The sequence below is a fragment of the Passer montanus genome, unplaced genomic scaffold (assembly GCF_014805655.1).
Source record: "Passer montanus isolate IOZ18808 unplaced genomic scaffold, ASM1480565v1 scaffold122, whole genome shotgun sequence".
In the NCBI taxonomy this organism is placed as follows: Eukaryota; Metazoa; Chordata; class Aves; order Passeriformes; family Passeridae; genus Passer; species Passer montanus.
Genome location: NW_024358945.1, coordinates 1,207,113 through 1,221,812, shown reverse-complemented (window position 1 = coordinate 1,221,812; position 14,700 = coordinate 1,207,113). Strand labels below are relative to the sequence as shown.

The 14,700-nt window shown below is 37.4% G+C and overlaps 1 protein-coding gene across 20 annotated transcripts in view; it reads right to left on the bottom strand.

Annotated features, from left to right (window-relative positions):
- C2CD5 (C2 calcium dependent domain containing 5) overlaps nucleotides 1–14,700 on the bottom strand; it is a 57,955-nt gene that overhangs the window by 29,409 nt on the left and 13,846 nt on the right. For 8 of the 20 annotated variants that reach the window (XM_039698221.1, XM_039698223.1, XM_039698217.1 and 5 more), the window contains 2 exons: nucleotides 10,878–10,963; nucleotides 5,944–6,052 (listed from right to left, as the gene is read on the bottom strand). In XM_039698221.1, coding sequence (XP_039554155.1) covers nucleotides 5,944–6,052; nucleotides 10,878–10,963 — 195 coding nt within the window. Of the gene's footprint in view, nucleotides 1–4,103; nucleotides 4,170–5,943; nucleotides 6,053–10,877; nucleotides 10,964–13,174; nucleotides 13,370–14,700 lie in introns of all 20 variants that reach the window. The other 12 variants (XM_039698207.1, XM_039698208.1, XM_039698212.1 and 9 more) reach the window with 3 other exon arrangements.

The window sequence follows — 14,700 nt, the reverse complement described above, 5'->3', positions numbered from 1 at the left end:
AAGGGGCTGTTACCCAGAGCTGGGGACACTGTGCTGGAGCAAGGCAGGCCTTTCTAAACCCCATTTTATCTGTTTTACTGCAGCAGGAAGGGGATGCCATTAGCTGGTATGCAGTGACGCTGTCTCTGAATTTCCTACTCCTTGTCTGCACTTCTCAGGAATGCAGAACCTCTGCATTCAATATTTCTGTGCACTCACAGCTGTTTATTCTGTCTTAAGACAAACTAGGCAGAGACACTTCTTTGAACTTCTGGATCCAAGGAGACTTAAAAACCAAACCTCCTGTGCCCCACATTTATTATTCATCAGCATCTATCAGTTATTCCTGTAATCCTGTTACAGTCAGCAAGGTGCTGGTTCAGGCAGAATCATTCTGGTTTTCTTCTACAATAATACACTTGGAGGCAGGCAGATAGTTCTACAACTGTATGTTTGCAACCACAGAAGCAAATACCAGAAGGCTGAAAAAACTCAATGCAATCCATGAAGGACATCTTATGAAGACAATAGTTTTTAGCCCAGCCCTGCATTTTAAAATTAGGACAAGTTATGTGCAAAAATACAATTTTTGCCAGACCAAGGTTCTCTCTCTTGTGTACTATTAATTCAAAACCAAAGTGTATTTGTGCAATAAGCAATGGCTTTTTTTGAGCACTTGTGCAAAGAAAAGTTTCTATTGGATTTCACACCGTTAGCCAGAATTTAGGGAGAGTTTTAAAGCAGTATGAACAGATGAAATAGCATTACTTAGGTAGGCAAAGAATTCTAAACAAGGATTTGAAATGCCAAGTTTATTTAGGAATCTCTAACAGAACATGTGAATACTGTTCTGTGCTCAGTGACAGTGACCACCTTTTCTTCAGTTACATAAATATCTACTTAGAACTCTCAAAAAAAAAACCGTACAGTCCCAATGAAAATTATTTCGTTACCATAAGGGTGTGTCTGCTTCTGGAAATAATATTCAAACCCCACTCATATTAACCATAGAAATTACTTGGGAATATTCACTCCTCAGGAAAGCCTGCAGAAAACTGGAGTCAGTTATTACTGGAGTCAATTATTATCACATCCCTCATTGTTTTCATAAAAAGCCTCTGACAACTGCTTTAACCTCCCATTTTCATTCAACACATACAGATGGGCAAGAAGCCAACCTGGAAATTCTCAAAGAAAAGGCAAGAGGTCGACCTCAAAATGCTGGGGCTTTTACTACTTGATCTGAAGGATAACCACATCAGACACCAACAGGCACATTCTGACATTTCCTACTGTGCTCCTACAACTGGGCCACACTTACACCCAGAAAGCAGCTTGAAATGTCATTTGCACATTCTCTGTATTTCTGTGGAAGAAAAACATTCAGTTACAGAAACAAAACACAGCCAAGCTTTGCTCTTGCATTTTCTCTATGCAAAACTAACTCTGGAGAATTTCACACTCCAACAACAAGACTGGATATCACACAGGGAGCTCAGGAGATGCTTAGGAAGTTTTTATCAGTCTTTTATCTTTCCATATTTCTGACTGCTGGAGCTGAAGATGCACTGCTGGAACAGCTTCCTAATGAGGAGTTTAAAATTCAATTATGTGAGTAATTATATATTGCTGTTGTGAAACAGCCATATGGAAAAGCAGCCTCTATTCAGCAAGTTCTTGCACTGCCTAACTTTGTGCTCTGTGTTTAACCTCAGTGCCAAACCTTTAACAAAGATCAGCCTCCTGGATTGAGGATTCCTTGCACGTTTTTATACTTGGAGTTCATTCTTTCCCAGAGGCAGCACCAGAAGCTAGCTATCTTCCACTGCATTATGTGCCCTCTTTTCTATCAATTTTTGCTCGACTCCCTACTTTCATTTTGCAAATTCATCTTCATATCCACCTTCTTGTATTTTATAAACATTTAAACAATTCTTCATTGAACTACATGCAATTCCCAGATATTTAAGCAGCTTCTTTTCCATTCATGAAATAGTCAGTCTTTACTTCCATGTCTGATTTTCAAGCACCTTCAAATCTCTGATGTTTCCCTACCACTGGATGCTCCCTGTTGTACTTTACATACAATTAAATTCCTGGCAAGACACAAGGAAAAAAAAAAAAAAAGCAATATCCTTCTGCACCACACAGTTACTAAGCAAGCTGAAATGAAGCCTGAACGTTTTCCAAAAGGAAAATAATTTTAGCCCACTTATGGTTGTGATTACATTCTGTGTCCAGCAGCACACCTAGCACTGCAAAGGCCCCATGCAAGCTTCCAGAACAGGAGTGCACCCTGCTCAGGCCCAAGGCAGCAGGGTTAACCAGCTCTCTACACACCTACTGACATACCAAGGCTGCAGAACACAGCGAGCTCTCAGGAGGGATTAACTCTACAGTTACTCTTTGGTTTACACCTCTCCACTCCAACCAACACCTCTAAAAAGCACCTCTGGTTGGGGAAAATGTTTTATATACACATAAATGCACAGTCATTTCCCTGTAATCTCTAAAAAATTTAGACAACAGTTTTGGATATACCATCAAGAAATGAATTCCTGACTTGCACTTCACGTCCAAATTGACATTGTGGATCGACTTTCTAGTCTAGTTCAAAGCATGTTTAGTGTCGGTACATAAACTCATTTACTCCATTATTCTAATAAAATTCTTTCAATAAAAACATCCACTAAAACTGGAAAAGCAACAATGAATTCCAACTTTTCAAGGTCATACACAGTACACAAAATTTTTGACACATTTTTAACACTTTGGATCAGACCATGCCATACCAGTCACAGACCCGAGAATTTCATAATAGTCTTTTCATACTGAAAGCTAATTTTAAAAGATTATCACTTTAGAACAAGCACAGAAAATCAACAAAGTCAGAAAAGCTCACAATCATAATATTAAAGGATGCTTACTGTAAAAGAAACAGCAAAAATGAGCCAATAGTTTTGAGCTCTCCCTATTTTTTAAAAATTTGCAGACTGAAAAAAGTCTGATTTTTAATAACTGCACATTCAAACTGAGTTTTAGAGCATGACACAGAGCTGCATGGCAAGAGTGAATTATCAAGAAGGAAGGTTTCTGGGGGAAGCGAGCCCTCAGAGGTCAGCTGTGTACCTTTTCATGGTGCCAGCTTCACAAACATCAAAGCCTGACAAGGCCACTGGCTGGGATGTTCTATGCAGGGAAGTCATGCCTGCCTCTCTTGCACAGCATGTCATCCTTCCACAGGGAAAACATGACAGAGCAGTCTTTGCTGCATCTAGACTGCACCAACTCATCCATGACTTCTACAGCTGTATGAGGAAGTTACACACTTTGATTACTAAAACTGCATTAAAAAAAGAATACTGGGGTTTTTTTCAGGCTGGGTAATGAAGTGATTAAAAAGTGATTCAAATAATTATGTTTTAAGTCCTGTAACTGGCTGCATTTTACAATTCAAGATTTATGAACTAACATATTCTGGGCTACATACTACTCTTCTCTTTAAACTGATAGTTATCTTTTTTTCTTGGATAATTTTTATATCTATTATTATCTATAATACAACTATTATTTTAGAGCTAGTATTAAGAACAAACACACTCATTGACTTCCTGAAATTAACAGGAGGAAAGCCTTTGTTAAAGAAAGTGCAAGCCCAGGCAAAACAACAAACTAACCAACAGTTAGTTTTGACCCAAATTGAACCAATAGGCCAAAATAAACACCCAAAACCCATTACATAAAAAAAAAAACCAAACCAAACAAACAAAATAAAATAACACCTGACATGATCCCAGCTGTGTAAGGAAGAACCCATTCTCTTAGCCTAAATTACTTCCTTCATGGATGCTGAGCTGAAAGTGGCTACTAAATAAACATCTGAACATTCAGCTTTCCAGATTGATATTAAATTATTCTTAACAATACTATTTTATACTAAAGCAATGTTTTGTAATTTTAAAGAGAGTCTTTAGCAACATGAAAACGTGACATTTAGGCATTTGATGATTAAACATATTTAAATTTGAAGCATTAACCTAAACATGCTAGAGCATTTCTAATAACTTCACTGAGCTGCCATAATTTCTGTCAGCATATGTAGTACTGAATGACTAATAAAATACCTGAATTGAAACTATTCCAGTCTAGCAGTTTGTATGATCTTGTGTTACCCATAATTCCGACAAAGGCTGAGTTCAAAACAGCAAATTAGTAGATCAGTTATAGCAGCAGAATAGTGAAAAAACTACCAACAAGAACACAATTGACAACACCACTCCACAGGAACTGGAAAGACACAGACAGCAGAGTTAATAAGAGGCTGAAATAGAAAGGGAAAAAGGAGCATGCTATAGCAATCTGGCACTAGGTGACTAAGTGGAAAATCAGCAGTTTTGTCCTACTGGCACATTCTTAATCCACCTGCAAATGTTATCTTCCATGTTTTCCTGATTCATGAATCTCCCAGTTTATTTGCTTCCTTTAATATTTTACAGACTTGTTTGACTCAAATGCTTCATGACCATAACTGTATCAGATTTTTTTTTCACTCCTCCACCTTCCCTCCCACAGCCACGTGCTTTCATTCCCCCTTTTTTCCCCACTATTTTGCAATGTGAGTTCCTAGGATCATGCATTTTACAGTCACTTGTCAGGAGCAATCTGCAAGTCTCACAGAAACACTGCAGCTCTGCAAACACACATCTCTTCTTGCCTTATGGCTTATACTGCTTCCAGTCAGCTGGTAAAAAGGAGGGAGGGCATAATGCAAGAAATTAGTTTTTAAATCTTCTGAGCAGAATTAATTTTTTTTTTTTACATTCTTACATCTATCACACAGTAAATTTTGCACATAAGAGACCTGTATCAGAAATCTGTTGAAAACAGAGAACCCTAAAATAGTTTTGTGGCAAAGAAAGACTCACATATTAATTATACTTTGACATTTCTTTTAATCTTCTCTTCACTGTGTAAATAGATCTTAGAATAGGAAAACAAAAGAGCAACATTGTGTACTAAAATACTTGAAAAGTAGGAGGATCTAATGTAAATTAAGTCTCGGATTTAATTTCATGTTGCCAGTTTACTGAACATTTACATCACCAACAATCTGATTTACCCGCCTGGAGAATTGCTTGCCTTGGGCCATAGGAAGAAAAGGAAAAGATTCAGTTTTTTGTACTTGTTAATGTATTTGTATATGTATTTGCACAGACTTCCTTTTATTACTCCTGACTAGTGCATGCATAATCACTACAGGTGCTATTTTTACTCTGCTCTGCATTTTTAAGTGCACTGTCAAGTCCAACTTTTTGCAAAGCATTCCTCATCTGGTCTCAGCAACTAAACCAACCAAGTCTTCAGAGGCAAAAGTCACTCAAAGAACTAGGACATGCAAAGCACACGTGTTCTCGTGCTGGGGTTCCCACAAAAACAATAAATAAAAATCTTCAAGTACTGTTCAGTAAAGGTTTCTAAGAACAGAAACAAAGCTGTAAAGGTTAAAAACCATGTTGTGAGCTGTAGCCATTAGTCCTTAAAGATTTCAAGGAGCTGAAAATGGGAAAACATTCATAGTTAAGGTCAAGCATTTAATCTTATTTTTGTTTGAATGGAAAAACTTGCATCAAGTTTTAATCACAAAAAGCAGCAAAAAATTAATTAACCCCTCAATAATTCAAAGCTAGTTTTCAGTGCAAAGTTACTGATTCAAAGCATTTTTATTACAACTTTAACTTGCTGGAACGTTTCTCACTAAAACCACGACATTTGAGTAAGTCATTCCCCAGGCCCCAGTGGCTCTCTGCAATGCACTGCTTGGGCTGTGTGCTGCTGGAACGGATCTGTCTGTCCCCAGGGGTCACCAAGCCTGCAGGGCAGGCCCGTGCCAGGCATTCCCATGCCAGGCAGGTATCCCCGTGTTCCCATGTTCCCGTGGCAGGCCCCGTTCCCGTGCCGACCTACCGGGATTGTGGATGCGATCCAGGAGCTTCACGGAGCGCGCGCTCACAACGCCCCCAACGTGGACCAGAAAGCCTGGTGGGAAGGTGGTCAGGGTGAAAAACGGGAATTCCTGTGGGCAGGAAGAACAAGCATTACAGGGCTGCTGCCCCAGCCGTGCCCAGTGCAGGACACGTGCACCGAGCTCTCCCTGCCCTGAACAGGAGCGAGGCAGCTCCGGGGCCAGAGGAGCCCCCCAGCCCCTGAGCACTGCAGAGCCACGCGTCCTCACGGACCCCCTGGATCAGGAAAGCACAGCTTCTGCACACTGAAACGATACTTTTCCCCCACAGAGCTGTTTCTCAGCACAACAGTGATAAATAATCAAAACTTTAGATATTTAGAGATTAACAACATCTCTATTGAACCACTTTTACCGTGGCTGCTAGACACCAGAATTCTTCTTTCATTAGCTGATAAAAAAATAAAATTTCTCCACTTTTAGGTGTTCTTGTTACAAGTGACTGCAGTTTGATTCTGAAGCACAGGGTGAAACAAACTGTAGTCTTGCAAGAATAAGGACAGTCTTACTACAGGAAAACACACCTCAAAAATATCAAAGGACTGCTCTGCTCATAAGCACTAAAAATAACAAGTAAGTATACCTCTTTTAAAATGAAACACAACAAGTGTACTTAAACACAAGTTTAAGCACAAGTTTTTCAACAAAGATAATTCACTTCCAGTTAATAAGTAAAATGAAGAGTTAACTTTCAGTAACTACTCCAGCTTTTCATTCATAAAAGGGGCAAAGTAAGTAATTATGGCAATTTTTCAGGACACATATGATGAAATAAAAGTCTTATTCAAAGAAGCTGAGCCCAAACCTAGTTTTTAATTGCTCCAGAGACATTCTGTGATATGTCTAATATATACATAATAGCACACTTATGGGGGAAAGGCAATAATTCATGTTCAGCAATTCCAAATGCAGAAAGCAAAAAAAAGATGAAAAATCATGCAATCATGTTTTGTCTAATCATAACTAATTCAATGGAACAAATAAACTCCATATTTTTATATGAGAGAAAGTACAGGACAGATTCCTTTCTCACATACTTGGAAAGAGTACAATTCAACCAAGCTTCTCCCTGCACAGCACACACGCTGCAGATTCAGTGAGGCTCAGATTGTTCCAGCAATACATGGCATGAAAAGCCATCTTACACTAAAGCCCAATGTAAGTTTAAAAATTAATACTTCAGGATTCTTGCCACCCTTCTTACAGGAACTCTGACAACTTTAAAAGCGTCCTACAAACTTCAAGTTCCCTGGATTTTCATTTGGCTTAAACCTTCAAAATTAAGAGGCAAACTTTGAAATCAGCAACCATAGCATCAATAACCAGAAGAAAAACAATCCCAAAAGCTAAAGCCTGCAGTTTTGCCTTAAGATGCAATTAACAAGCAGGAAGATTTCAGTCCAGGACTCTGCCAGCCTGCTTGACTGATGGGTCTCCAGGAGCAGAGATGGATTCTAGAGAGGGATACAGTGAAGATTCTCCCTAGGAGGTTCTAACAGATTGCAAAGTGCCTTGCAAGTTATCAGAATAGTCAAAATACTCAAAATACTTCCTTTTCCAGGACTGCAGAAATGAATAAAGGAGTTTTCTGAATGTGCCACCGCTATGAAATTCCACTAAGCCTTTACTACATTTACATTCTATGTATACACACTCACATTTACACCAGGCTGAAGCAAAGTTAACAATGCTCCATGCTCAAAAGCTTGAGCAAATCCAATGTTTTTTAATGTACATGGAAATTCAAAAGTTTTTCCACTTTCTGTTCCTTTTCATAACGCTGCGTACTGCAAGTAATTTTAACGTGTTCACACTTCCACTTTGCCTGATTTCCTGCACTAGAAACCAGGAGTAAAACTTCAAATAACAACTTGGTTTTATCTCAATAAATACATCAATACTGCCAAGCCTGTATTATGACACATGGTAACATAAGGTGTTCTGTCAGAACTTGCCACAGACAAATCTGGGTTACAGAATCTCTGTTAACAGAATTGTGTCAGAATGGTTCAATCTCTCATTCATTCTGACACAGATGGAACTCCATCCACTTATATGAAGACTTTTTTCTTTTTTCTATTTAATTTAGAGTTTTTAAAAAATTTGTTATTACATTACTCAAATACAAGTTCCAGCCTCAATTACACGTTGTAAACTGTAGTGTTCAAAATTATAAATCTACAGTTTTTTCAGGGCAAATGGAGATTTCAGGGAAAACGGAGAATTCAGGGAAAACCAGGTGCAGTTCCCACATTATAAATCCCCTTTATTACTGCAATTTGCAAAGGACTCCTTTACATCAAGGTGATGCAACCATGAAGTATTTCAGTATATGACAAACCAGGACGATTTCCAAGCTACAACTGAAGATGGACAATCATTTTACCCAATACCAATTCACTACTCCACTTCACAGTCACTGATTGCACAGGCCATCAAAGAACTTCACTTTAAATCCTTGTAACTACACAGAGATTCTATGAGTAGCTGTGTTTGGGGCAAGTTTGATAAGTTACAATCAAAGCGTCAAACACCTGCTCAGTACAAAGAGATTGCTCAAGCACCTGCAAAATGTAAAAACAGGAAGAAACCAGAATTTGTCCAAGTGGAAGTGAGGGACATGAAATACCATTGAGAGCAGCTTTTGTCCACTTCTACAAAAATGTAGGCTAATTTTTTAGGAGCAGAATAACATCAAATTTTCCTACTGATGGACATACAGAATGTTTGTGTTTTTTTAGTTAAAAACAGACAGGAAGACAGTTGTGCTGCAGTTACTCTTGCTGTCTACAGATGTTCAGGGAACTGTTTACAGTTATTAATGTACAATGTAACATGTACGTGACTTTTCCACAGCTGTATTTTCTACAGGTTTATTTTCAGGAAAGAAATTGAGGAATATTACCCTTTTAACCAACTCTGTTCAGTTTGCAGTTAGCGTTATTTAAGCAATAGACCAAAACCACATTTGGTTAAAAAAGCTGTTGAGACATGCAACTAAATCAACTTATTTTAAGGTACCTTAGATTATTCTGGTATATGGTAATGCTAAGACTCAAAAGAACTACCTGAGCAACCTGGGCTCATGGAATGTGTCCCTGCCCAAGGCAGAGTGGCTGGAATGAGATGACCATTAAGGTCCCTTAAACTCAAAGTGTTCTGGGATTTTATGATATATCTAATACATGTGAAACTGCACTATATATACTGAATTGATTCTTCCTTTTCCCAAATACATGCTATCTTAATTAATCCAGACAAGTAGATGTTTATGTGCACTGTTTATGTATGTCATACTAAAACAGACAAAATAACTTACAGATGTTATTCATTCCAGTTAACTCAACTTCAAGGTAACACCATAGCAAAACCACATCCTACATGACATTTTCAGAAGACAGAATGAACATTTCTTATCAATTAACTGTCCACATGCTTTGCTGCTACATCACAATCACCATCAATAACAGATTCAACATGCCTCCATCCCATTTTACAATATCTTTTTTCTACTAGACGATACACAGATCTTACCAAAATAATGTTCAAATAATTCAGGCTCTAAAAATATATTAAGGGCTCTTAATTTACTTTTTTTATTGTCTTTAAAAAGTTTCCTAAGGAAATAAAAAGATCAGCCATGGAACGTCTGATATGCTAGCAAAATCAAAGGTAAACAGAAAAAAGGCTTATTTTAAAGCATTCCATCAGCCAAATTAAAAAATTAAAAGCAAAAAGCCATGGATTTGTATTCATACCTAAATTAAAATGTTAACTAAAATGTATCAACATGCAAAATACACCGATCTAAAAAATGCTCTTAAAAACAACAAATTTAAAAAATTCTGCATGAACAAAATCACAAAGAAATCTGCAAAGCCTGACGAACCCCCCGTGTTTCAGCTGCTGCTTTGGCAATGCCCACCAGCAGAAGAAAGGGCTAGCAGAGCCACGCAGAGGTGCCACGTACCCGCCTTGCACAGAACCTGCGGGGCGACGCTCCCTTCGCCACGGCAACAAGAGACAGAAGAGAATCAGGCACTCACTGCCAGTGCAGCTCCCCACTCACACTGCACACCTGGGCCTGCTCCCAGTGACAAACTGCTCCCCTGTCACCGGCTCAGGGAGCCAGAAACTGCAATGAACTTACTTCTGATTTCAAATATACTCCTGTTTCTTCCTTCAAAACCTCATTATCAACATTTTGATCAAACCAGTATATAGCTTATAAAAAAAGTTACAATTACTCATTTCAAATGTGAACATTTAATTGAAACCTCTATTTTCATCATATAGTCTACTCAGTATAATGACAGATGGATTTTTACTCCAATAGAGGAAAAGTTTAAATCTATAAATGCTTTTTACTGCTTGGCAAGTAGTTCAGGTTCAAGTTCCCAGTTAAAGGCTTCCTTCTACTTCATGAAATAGGGCACAAGGTATCAACTCCATTCCCAAAACCTGAAACTTTTCCCAAACCCAAATGGGATTTTCAACTTGTTTAAAGCTATGCCAATGTTTCTGAATTTGGCTTCTGTAAAACCTTTATCATCATGTCTTTACTCAAGTGTTAAACTTAACATGCATCAGTACCTTTCAGAGACCACACAACGGTAATTTCTCCTGTAACTTCTTAGTACCACTGGAATTATTTGAGTGCTGTGCACAGTTAATTGCTCTACTTTTCCCAGTCCTCTAGTAATACATCGATATTTAAATAATTTCTGCATAAAAGGGCTATTAAACAGTCAATACTTGTAGTAAGTTCAGACCTAAAATTACATATTTTCAAACAGAAAGTAACAGCAAACATGAACTTACTACAATAGAAATTTTCACTTCAGTAGACCAGAAATTAAAGTATAAAATGCCTTACCCTTTGCTCCAGAGCTGACTGAGTCTGTTGTCTTAAAAGAGTTTTAAATGGCCCCCCTTCTTTTCCAGCACTCCCACTGCCCATTCCTGAAGAACATCAGTACAAATGACATTCAAAGAAACATACATTATAATTTGTAATCAAAGGGTGATTTCAAAATAGATAAAAATGAGCCATTGAAAACAGTCAAATTATCCCCATCAATTTAATTTTTAAGAAAAAAGCATCAAAATTTAATTTTGGTTTGAGTGTTGCTCTAGGTTTTCCTTTTCACACAACTAGCAGTGATTTTACTAAGATTTCTTCCTGCTGTCAACCTGAATTAAAATCAGCTTTAAAATATAAAAACTTAAAGATGTGGATTTAAAATTCTTTCTTATGACATTTTTTAAAAATTTTCTTATGACTTTTTTGCCTATGATTTAAATAGAGATCTAATTTTCACATTAAATTCTTATATAATCAGATTATTTGCCTCTATCAAAGAGTCCCTCTTTCAGACTACTGTATAGTTGTGTATCTCTCACTAATATTATTACAATATTTTTATTTAACAGAAGTAATAAAAACCTGGTTTTCAGAGAGTTTCAGGTAACTAAACCACCTTTCCTAACTGCAAGTAGGAAGAGACTGTACACATAATTACAGCAGCAGTTACATAATGCATGATTAGGAACAAGAAGAAAGTACAAAGGAAATGCATATCCTTTAATTTTAATATAAACTCTGAAAAGATTTACCAATTGTTTTACACTAAGAAATACTCATCTGATTCATTCAAATAAGCCAGGGGCTACTGCTGCTCAGCATTTAAAACTACACTTATTTGATGACTATATTGGCACACACATAACCTGCAGATTATCCGTAGACAAACACGGGACAAACTCCAATTGTGCACAATATGGTAACTCTCTCTTTCCTCCTTTCAGAGTTCCAGCTCCAGCCTCCCCTGCCCCCAGGTTTGTGCAGAGGAAGCAGATCAGGTCCTGGCTAGCAGGACGTGTTCCTGCAAGAGGTGCTGAGCTGCAGGTTATGTGTCTGACAGAGAGCTGGGGCTCCGTGCTTGCACAGCCCTGCAGCAAACACACGCCAAGGTCGTGCTTCTCCTAAAGCAAACACAGTGCTAGTGCTTGGCTTGGTCATGCCTAAAACACATCATCATTGCCATTCCTTATGTCTCAATCTGACAAAGCAAAACAAAGCCCCTAAGCAGCAGAGGAAAGCAGAGCGTAAAGAACAAAGCAGGATGAAATACAAACACCACAGTGCAAAGAGTTAGAAATGAAGCCAAGATTTGCTTTTCCAGAATTTGTAACTAATTCAACATAGTAATTCCTTGCTAGTCTTTTATTTCTGCTCAAGAATCTGGTAAGGACGAACAAGAGTGTAAATATACATTGAAGTGCAGTTATTTCTTTTTACCAGACTGGGAGATCTAGAAATAATACCAGACTTAATAATGTATGTAAATTCATTCCTAAATTCATTCATTCATTTTCAAGAGTTACTAAGCTACCATTACCAAGTAATTAGATATAAAACCACTACAACTTTCAATGAGTATTTTTAGCTGTTCTTGGATAAGGAAACAAAACTATTAGTATCTGTATAGTCCCATTAAACAAGATTAAATTGCTTTTACTATTTAGCATTGATTCTAAACATCACTGTCAGGGACTATACAAGACTAAATACAGACAAACATAGCATAAATATTACACATGAAACAAACTCAAAAAATACAAACTAACCAAAAGAGTTTCTACAAAAAAGCGAAGTAATACCAACAACTATTTAATTGAAATCTTTAAAAATAATCCATGTCAGTGAAATGAAAAAGTGGGCAGTAAAAATAAAAAGCATGGGCTTTGTTTAAAAGGTTAAATTAAAAAGCAGAGTTGGTAGCATCTGACAACCATTATTTCAGCAAATTATGAATGAACTCATGAGCAAGTGCAATGAGCATTTGCTCCATGCAAAATGCAGGAGCAACAACGTGAATGAATGGGATCACAAATAAAGTGAATTATTTCAGTCCAATTAGCAAAGGATATTTTTCAAGGGTAAAGAAGTAATTCTGTAGCATATATGACATTGTTTCCAATCCTCTAAGAAGTTCTGAAGGTGTTTCAAGCTTCTGGGGCAGAGGTGAGAGATGGAATGCATAGTCATGTAGCCAGCAGTTTTCAGAGGCTAACTGAGCAAACCCAGGGTTATAGAAGCATCTGTGTGTTAATCAAATAATAACATTTCCTCAAAAGTTTGTTTAAAAGGCCATAATAGATAGATCCTACCAGAAGCAGCCAGAAGCAGCTCTTCAGTGAAAGAAACACTTTTCCTCAGAACAACTGGGCTGACATGGCTAGAGTGTAGAGGTTTAATGCTAGAGCCCGAGAGGAGGAGACAGGACTTTTTAAGATGTGGGGAATCACAAGAGAGTGTAGGGGAGCTGGGAAACAGGAAAATCCTAGGTCCCTGTGGGGAAGGTGCTGTGGAGGAAAGTAATAGAGACAAAGATGTAGATTCAGAAGATGACTAAAGAAACGGACAAAAGAAATCAAAATGAAGCATTTTTGTTTTCTCTAAATGAATCAACACTTACTGCAAATTATTCCTTGACATACAAAGAAATGGAATGACAATACAACTCCACAATGTACATGAGAAGCGTGTTTTTAAAAATCATTACTTGATTAACTTTATTTTGAAATTAATTTTTTAGAGATATGGTAATTAAACACTTTAAATGTCAATCACAATTTGATAGCAAATAGCATGGAGTAAAACCCAAACAACGGAGTCTTTGCACACACTTCATCTGACTACTAGCATTATTTTGGTAGAGCAGGTTATTTTCCAAAGAGGTCATACATATATTTTATGATTTTCTAGAGTAATAAATCTTGTAGAATTCTAAGTTCCCATCAAGTAAAGGAGTTCCCGTCTTCCCCATTTCCTCCAAACATATGCCATGGCACATCAGAATGTATTATCTGATTAAAAAACACCATGCTTTTTGTCAGCCTGATTCAGTTCATTTGTAGTGGTATAAAATACATCCTTACCCACAGAATTCTAACTCCAAACCCAAATTCAGCAAATGCATTTATAGAGCAGAATGGATAACACAAGCACAACTGTATTTCACACAAGACATCAAGGTAATATTCTCCAGATTTGGAGCTATTGAAAATTAGATGCTTAAGCAGATCCAAGTTTCAGCCTGCAGTGTTTTGTCACTCATACTGGAAACTGTGGTATCTGCACTGTTTCTCCAGGTTAATCTCCACCTCAGACACGTCAGCACACTAACTACCTGGCTGAGAAATAAAGGAGAATATAATATACTGCAGAAATAGCAGAAAATACTTTTTTCACATCAGCCAACCTGAGTAATGGGTGTCTCAAACCTGGTAACATTTGATGTGCCACATGAGAAGTCTGCATTTCTTTAACTGCTAAGATAACCAACTTACACTCTGATATACTTGAACTTGCTAAAAGCCTTGGGAAATGAAAACAGTGGTCTAAACATATACAGTAATTGTTAAGAACAACATACTGAATTTAGTATGTTATGGAAGTGTCTTCTGCCTATCATCAAATTTTGGGTAAAAATAAAACAAATTACTCATGAGATGTTGTCCTTTTAATCTATTAAGATTCAAAATTGAGTTTGTCATAGCAAGATACAGCAGGTTTAAATGTAACTGGAAAATCCTCTTTGGAGAAGTTTCAGTAGCAGAGTTAAAAGCTGCCAAAAAGGCAGTGCTAATAAGCAAAACTATGCCCACAGTGTGCTTTAATACTAGAAAGATAG